We start from the raw sequence: 7,754 nt of genomic DNA, 5'->3' as shown, positions 1-7,754 counted from the left end.
AAAGAGAGTGAAGTGCACGTCTCTGGATAAGCGCTCAGTAGTGCTGCAGGGAGCTGGGAAGGAAAGGGAAGGGGAGAAGCCAGCGCCAGCCACGCTCCCGCGGCAGCGAGTTTCTTCTCCGCAACTTATTTCAAAGCAAATTCAGTCGTTCATAGCTGGGTCCAAGTTTGCAGCAGGGCCGCTTTTGGCTATTCCCATGGCAGCTTGGCCCCATATAAATCCAGAACAAAACACCTATTGATTTAATGCGATGGAGATTTCATTCTGGGTAAGTAGATGCTGTGTAAACACAGATACAAGAACTTCCTGGAGTGAGACACTCAACAGAAATGTTCAAAGGTATACCTTTATGCTGACCCAGGCTGGTTTGGCAGGAGGCAAGTGGGTGTAATTCCCAAATCTCCAACCTGACACACACTTACACCCACGAAACATCCATAGAAATACACAAACAGATCCGTTCCCGTGCAACTGATTTGCGTGGGCAGTTCTTGCATTTCTTTGGGCAGTCACCCCGATTTGCTGACATCTCCCCATGCTCCCATTTATCTGTTGGGACCGTTGGTCTGAGGCAGTCAGAATTTGTAAACCATTTACAGCGTGGTAGCGGATGAGGTGAATAACAGTTTTTCCTCATATTTAAATTCAGTGGTATCTGTGGTGCTGATGGTAAACAAATTATGTTATTTTTTGGATGCCGCTTACTTCAGCTGCAGCTTTTTTCTGATGAAATAGCCACTGGACCAAACATAACAGGCAAAGTTGTGTTCTGACTGTGTGAAACTGTCACCGGGGGCAGGAGAAAAAAGTCACCATCTGAGCACAGAATTTGGACTTGTGCAGGTTTTTTGCAATTGGACATGCAACTTGAACACCTACAAAAATATTTAACTCGTATCATGAGCAGCAGTTAACTAACGAAGGGTCGAAGGGTCAAATTATGTTGGCCCTTCTCATCCTATTGATTACATTTGGAGTACTCAGTGGCTTAAGTGATAAGAATGGTAAAATTTGGCCCCAGTGTATAATAGTCAACATTTGAGAATGAATATACCAGTGTGTGTGTATTACATTGGGCTCAGAGATACAGTCAGATATGTTATTAAAATGCAGTAGACATCTTCACTTTGGCACATACCCAGGAATATGTTGTGAGAAATTGTAAAGATGTATAAAATTGATCATTTAGCATGGTTTAATAGAAGTAAGTACATAAGCACTAAAAAGTAGAAGCTGGATAAAAGAAAAAAAGTATCATTATCTTCCTACTAGAACCTGGAAGTCTCTCACTAATATAATAGAAATGTCTGTAATATAATTTGTATTGCATTTGTGTATTACATTTCATATTTTTCCATCTATACCTTTTGTCCTTGTCAGCACAAGCATTATTGGCTCCTTTCCCTTTTTTTCTTCTTCTTTTTATCTAATAATTTACTGTAACAACTTAAAAAAAACCCCAAAAAACCAAACAGCTCTAACGACACATCTGTGATCATCAGAATAAATCCCAAAAGCAAAAGATAGTAATTGTAAGCACATCATCTGTTGGCCTCCCGCCCCCTCCTCCCAGGCAAACTTCTGAAGCTTTAACTCCATTTTTTTCTGTCCTCATTTGGATGAACCTTCATCAATGGAACCAACAGGTCTTTTTGCCTGAGAAAGAGGTGGGTTAAAATGAAGCGATATGTTCAAGATGTGGTCTCTCTTCCCTAAAGCTGTCTGTTCTCATTCCCCTTTGTGTCTGCCTATGCAGCCACTAATATTTTAAGCGTGTTTTCCCACCCTCAGACCCATCTGGTCATGACACTGCTCAGGGATGACTAAAGCAGCACACAGGAGTTTCATGTGACCATGTTGTCACTTGGGATTCATTTTTTCCCCCTTGGTTCCTCTCAAACAATCGCAGGGGCCGTAGCTTACAGGCCTATTGCTCCCTCTAGAGCCCTTCAGTGCTGTTCTGGGGGACCACTTAAATAACCCCTCATCACGCTACATGTGAGCTCACTGCTCGTTTTGCTTCCAGCCTCTGTCAAGTGGGAGGCAGACCGAATGAAGACTTCAAGTTCCTGCGTTGCAATGTAGAGCATGGGCACGACACCTTCAGGTGCTTGGGTCTTGGAGGCTGATCTTCACCTTTTGCTAGCCCAGGAACAGTATTGCTGAGCAGGCACCGGTGGACAATATTATGTTTTGTGCTTCCTCTTAAGTTCCTGCAGCTTTGCAGAGCACCAGGGGATTCCCATGAGCAATCCTGTAAAGTCATGAGCTGGGACAACTGGTTTAATCCATCCGACTTTGGCTGTCAAATCAGCAGTGACTCTTGAGGGCACTTTTGATAGTACAGCAAACCCATAAACAGAGTCTCTAGGTACCATTTCAAAAGTCAGTATTGTATTTTGGCCAGAAATGCTACTGTTTCCATTATTTTTTCTAGAAGGCTTCTGACCTTAATGCTTTTTCAAAAATAAACATTACCAAGCAATTTTTCCTACCTTGGTTGTGAGCGAAGACTTGATGGAAACAGTGAGTCTTGTGCTCTGCCCTCATGCGTATGAGGGTATGCTTGAAGTCTGTGGGAAGGGTTTCCAAAGGCAGAGCCCTGTTCATCATCTGGGGAATTTAATCCTTGTGCTCATGAGGTGCTATGTGCCTAGTATTAGGAACTGTCAGGCATAGTTACAGGGAGTAATGACTCTTGCCCCTCAGTGAGGCACAGCTTGACACTGATGTCATCCATCAGCCCTTCCACCATCGGCAAAGACTCCCACAATGAGGCAGTAGCCTTTGGCTTCAGTATACTGAGGCATGCATCATAGACCCGAGCTAATCTGCCTATGGTTTTCTGTAGGTTTATGGGATTGTTTAACCCAGAAGTTCTCAGATTTTGATGTTAGCCAATGGAGGGCTACGTGCCAGCTTCCCATGACTGCTAGGACATCATCAAATTGCCATCATGACTATTGGAGGCATCCAAACCAAGCCAGTGTTTCAGAATGCCTTCTTGGGGTGTTTGGTCCTTCTTTACAGTCACTAGAGAGGTCAGGCTGTCTGACTCAGTTTTGGTGGCGTCCACCCCTTTCTGTGTTGAGCAGAGACACTAAGTGCTCAGTGCAGGTCTTCTACTGATAGTCGGGACCTCCACTTAGGCATCAGAAATCACGGCATCTAATTTAGGCTCCAGTGCTAGGGCATCTGAATACGGCCTCCACTGACTAAACTGGTATTATTTCTACCAGTTTAGTCTACTGTATGTTGCGTATGTATGTGTGTGTGCACACACTTGTGTGTAAGTGTAATATGCAAGTGCATGTGGAAAATAAAAATTTGTACCATGGCTGTATCATAATACATAAAAGCAAGGAGGAGACATTTATAGTCCTGCTGTCATCCTAAAATAGGTATACCCATAAACCACAGATTTCACTAGCAGTACCTCCAATCTAAATCTACCTTTGTCAACCGACACATAAATGATGAATGAGGTAGAAGCTATGAATAAAAGTGATAAAACCACTAAATAAAGCTAAATGTAAATGAAACAGAATAACCAAAGAAGAAATGCAGCCAGAATTATTGGTAAGCAGCAATGAGTGACACATAGGTTTATGGTTATATAGTCCTGTGGTTAACCAGTATGTGGTTAATGAATAGTCTTCTGTCAACAAGAAGTAAGCTAAGTATCTTCCTGCTTCTGCCAACTTGTGTCACAACCTTATGCAGGCTCTGAGATCTAGTTTGTTCTGTAGAAAATCTTGCAAGTAACTTCACCTCCCTCTTATTCCTTATTCTGGTCTTGTAGATTGGTAATGTGTCTACATTTTACTACATTTCCTTATTGTTATAATTTTTTTCCTGCGTTTCTTTTCTATCTGGAAAAACCACAAGGGCACTCTAAAGAAATAAATTGACTACGTATTCTAGCCAAACAGCAAGAGCACCTTACCTAATGCACCAGCAGTTGTCAAAAAAACCCCCCAAAAAACCCAAATGAGAAGCAAGATGGAAATACTGCAGATTAGTAATGAGAATAAAGTATGTTTTCAAAGTCTCTTTCAGTCTTAGTGATCTAGGTGTTGTATGTAATCATACAGGGAAACTATTTTTGGAAAGAAGGAAGATCTGCAGGTGCCTGGTATTTGTTAAGTCTAAAGCAATGGGTGATAAAAGTTTTTTGGAAGGAAGTTTATTGAACTTTATTACTGATGCCTCATAGAAAGAACTGTTGTGCTGGCAGAGAAAGAGTAACAAAGCTGTAAAGCTTTATCATGTAATTTGGTATTTAAAGAATGTCAAGAACACAGCCATCCTTGGTCTGGGTAGACGCAGGAGCCAAGAGTGGAGGGCCAAAGGCCCTGAGACAGGGATCTGAAAAGACTTTTGCTTCTGCTGCAATTCTTCCGGTGTCAGGGACTGCTTTCTAGCGAGGATGTGGAGGTGGGAAGACACTGGCCTGGGATTTGCGAAGCTTGTGTTTCAGCTTCTGTTTTGTCAGGGCTGTGATTCAGGATTATGGTCGGATTTAGTTGCAGCCGCCAAAGTGGTTAGCATCGCTGGCCACAGGCTTCCTGTGAGATCGTGGCCAAGACACTTTATCTCCCCACAGTTCCTCATCGGCAGAGTGGGGAGAATACCTCCCTAATTCACGGGGATGTGATGAGGACAGTTTCCAGTAACAGCTATGTGTGTGTGCTCGCTGTGATGTTGATGCAGACCATTAGCACCAAAGTAGGAACTGCATTAAGAGAAGTATTGAATTGCAAGTGAATGTGTACGGCGGGGCGGGGGGGGATGTTGCTGCTAGAGACAGGCATTTATATTTACATTTATATTTCCATTTATATTTATTTATATAGATAAATGAAGCAGACAATAAAAATGGGAAGTCTTAGAAGGGAAGAAACTCAGCACTCAGGAGGGCTGGAGCCAAGTGGTAAAACGAAGCAGGCAGATCTGTATGGGAAAGCTTGCACAGCAGGGGCCCACGGGCGGAGAACCTCAATTTTCTTACAGCAGTTCCAGGTTATCTAACTTGGGGTGATGTCCCTTGATGTCTCTTACTGATAAGGAAGATTCCTGTCAGTATCCGAGTCCTCCGTGATGCTGAGATAACTAAGCTAAGCCTGCTGACAGGCAATGTTTTTATTGTTGTCCAGGCCAAAGCCATAATGAATAGATATATGAGGTCTTATCAAAGATGCAGAATGTTACTTTTGTTGTTTAAAAAATGCCTGAAGTAAGTGCTGGCATTGGCCAAAAGCAAATCCTGGGGTAGCAGGATCTGAAGGCTTTGCAGGCACCAGGGGATACAAAACCCTCCCCAGCAGCCATCAAAATGAAAGTTTTCCCAACTTAGAGCAGTGGCATACACATAACAATTTTGAAAAGGCCTTCACAGTTTTCTTACTAAATAACAGAGGAACTAAGCATAATGCTCTGCTATGTCTTCATAAAATGTTTTAATTCTCTGTGGACAAGCTGTAGGGATTTTTTTTATTTTTTCCATTCCCTTGTTTCTTGGCATTGCAGTAGCAGATTACTTTTAAAGGGTTCTGGTTCACAATATGGAATTGATCTAATGCTAGCTTCAACCACAAAGCGTCGGATTTTACAATCTGCCTAGGGGATCTGAGCACCCAGTTCTCTTTAATTTTAACAAGTGCTGTTGATCAGATTCCCGTGGCAGTTTTGGAAGAGTCAGCCACAATTTCTAAGCCTCTCTGAACTAACACCCTTTAGAAAGTACAGATAATGTACCAGCAGTCATGTAGATCAGATAAACTCTGTTAGGGGTAACCTCCTTTTTTTACAAACAAAATGTAGATCATTTAAATATAAATTAATTTTTTTTTCCCCCAAAAGCTTTGAGCAGTTGCCACAGAGGGAATGCATCCAGCACCAGGCATTTGTGAGGTTATACACCCTGCTTTCTGGGCACGTATCTATCTTCAGATACGGACAGCTAAAGTGTTCTAGTGCCATTTGGTGTGTTCGAGTGCTACCTGAAATGAGGAGTACACCTTTTCTCAACACATATGCTCAGTAACATCTTTTTTCTGTTGCAGGGAAAAGCTTCACGCTGACTATCACGGTCTTCACAAATCCGCCACAAGTAGCCACATACCACAGAGCCATCAAGATAACCGTGGATGGACCTCGCGAACCCAGAAGTAAGTGAGCTAACGACGGCATTCGCAGGAGGCCGAGTTGGCGGTTTAGTATAGGGGTTCCTCACCAGCCTCATGAAGCACAGCGATACCCAATGCATGTGGAGCAGTGGGTATGTTTTAAGCCAAGGCTGTCTTACGAATGGTTTTAATTACGCCTTCCCAAAGCCTTATTCTTGACGGGTGCCCAGCTGATCTAGAATATGACTTGCGTTGCATTTCTAAAGCATCTACCCAGGATGACTTGGATCATACCCAAAAGCTGACAGAAGGGATGCTGGTAAAAGGTGGGCAGCGTATACCTTACGCATCATTTCTTGCTAGTCTTGCCTTTCAGATGTTAAGAGGGTTTTAAAGCATTGGAAACCAATATGTCATTGATCTAACTTTTCAAGCTCAGCCACCCTGCAAAATTAAATAAATGCCGGAGAGAGGATGCCTGGTTGCTGCCTTGTGGAGTTCACTGTACCTCACGCTGTCATATAGCTGAGGAGCACTCGTTTTCACAGACAGCTAATCTTTCCTTTTTTTTTTTTTTTCCTTTCTTTTTTTAAGAATTAAGTGCAAGGAGGAGATGAGTGGTTTGATATCTCCAGGGGAATACCTACAACTTTCACACAGGCGGTTGCTTTGTTCAGTTGGCGAGGGCAGGCTGTTTTGTCTGTGGGGTGAAGTGGAGTGAGGGTGGAGCGGATCTGCAGGTATAGATGCTTCTGCAGCACATGCGCTGCCTGTTACCAGAGGCAATCATTAACCTCAGTCACTAGCCCAAATGGGCATTTTCATATTTTTATCAAAATGCCTTGATGTAAATTGAGGTTTGTGGTTAGTTTCTTGCACTCCTCCTGCACTCTTGGCAGAAGTTCTGGCTGTTGCTTAAGTGGAATCGTCCCAGGAGAAGAGAGCAGCAGGATTCAAGCACCCACTAGAGAATGAGACTCGCAGCTCGGGGTTGCTTAACTTGGGGGAGGGGGAAAAGAAAGGTTTGAAACATCAACTAAAATAGGTTAGAAAACTCTTGCCTTGTCTCTGTGTTTTCTTCTTGATCCTCCATTTGTCTGAGTTGCATCATGATGCTGCATGCATTTAGTGGAAAAATCTGACCTGTATTTTTTGGATTTGAGGCCAGACTTTAAAACAAATACTGCTGTCAGGGTAAGGCTTCTTATTTAGTTTGGTGTGTTTTTGGTTTTTTTAAATTGTAGTTGAATTGTCCCTGAAAAATATCCCTGGTGAACCAGGCAGCTGTGCACATAAAAAAGATATTTGTATATGCAAGTTCCAGGTTTGCATATGCAATTACCTGGGCATGTTCATAGTTTGCAGACAACAAATAAGCTTTCGTTTTTTGAACATGAGCCTGCTAGAATGGTAAGAAACAAAATCACCCTGCAGGCATACCTACTGTTTTAAATCAATTCTTCAGCTGGTATAATGGTTAATATTTAATGAGATTCTACATTTTAAAAAGGAAGTAGAGATATAATACATACTGAAGCAACACACGTATCTTCCCGACTCAAATGTTTGTAAAAGCTTCCTTGTAAATAACTTCACTCTGCGCGTGTCGGGAGAAGAGGTCAGGCT

General features: G+C 42.5%; 1 protein-coding gene across 1 annotated transcript in view; it reads left to right on the top strand.

Annotated features, from left to right (window-relative positions):
* The window catches only part of LOC104623510 (runt-related transcription factor 1-like), a gene marked incomplete at its 3' end in the record, with an annotated part of 30,144 nt that overhangs the window by 6,088 nt on the left and 16,302 nt on the right, over positions 1–7,754 (top strand). Inside the window, exon 2 of the mRNA XM_010290615.1 lies at positions 6,064–6,170. Within this exon, the coding sequence (XP_010288917.1) occupies positions 6,064–6,170 (107 nt within the window). The remainder of the gene's footprint in view (positions 1–6,063; positions 6,171–7,754) is intronic.

The sequence above is a fragment of the Phaethon lepturus genome, unplaced genomic scaffold, assembly GCF_000687285.1.
Source record: "Phaethon lepturus isolate BGI_N335 unplaced genomic scaffold, ASM68728v1 scaffold46507, whole genome shotgun sequence".
NCBI lineage: Eukaryota > Metazoa > Chordata > Aves > Phaethontiformes > Phaethontidae > Phaethon > Phaethon lepturus.
This window is presented reverse-complemented; position numbering and strand designations above follow the sequence as displayed.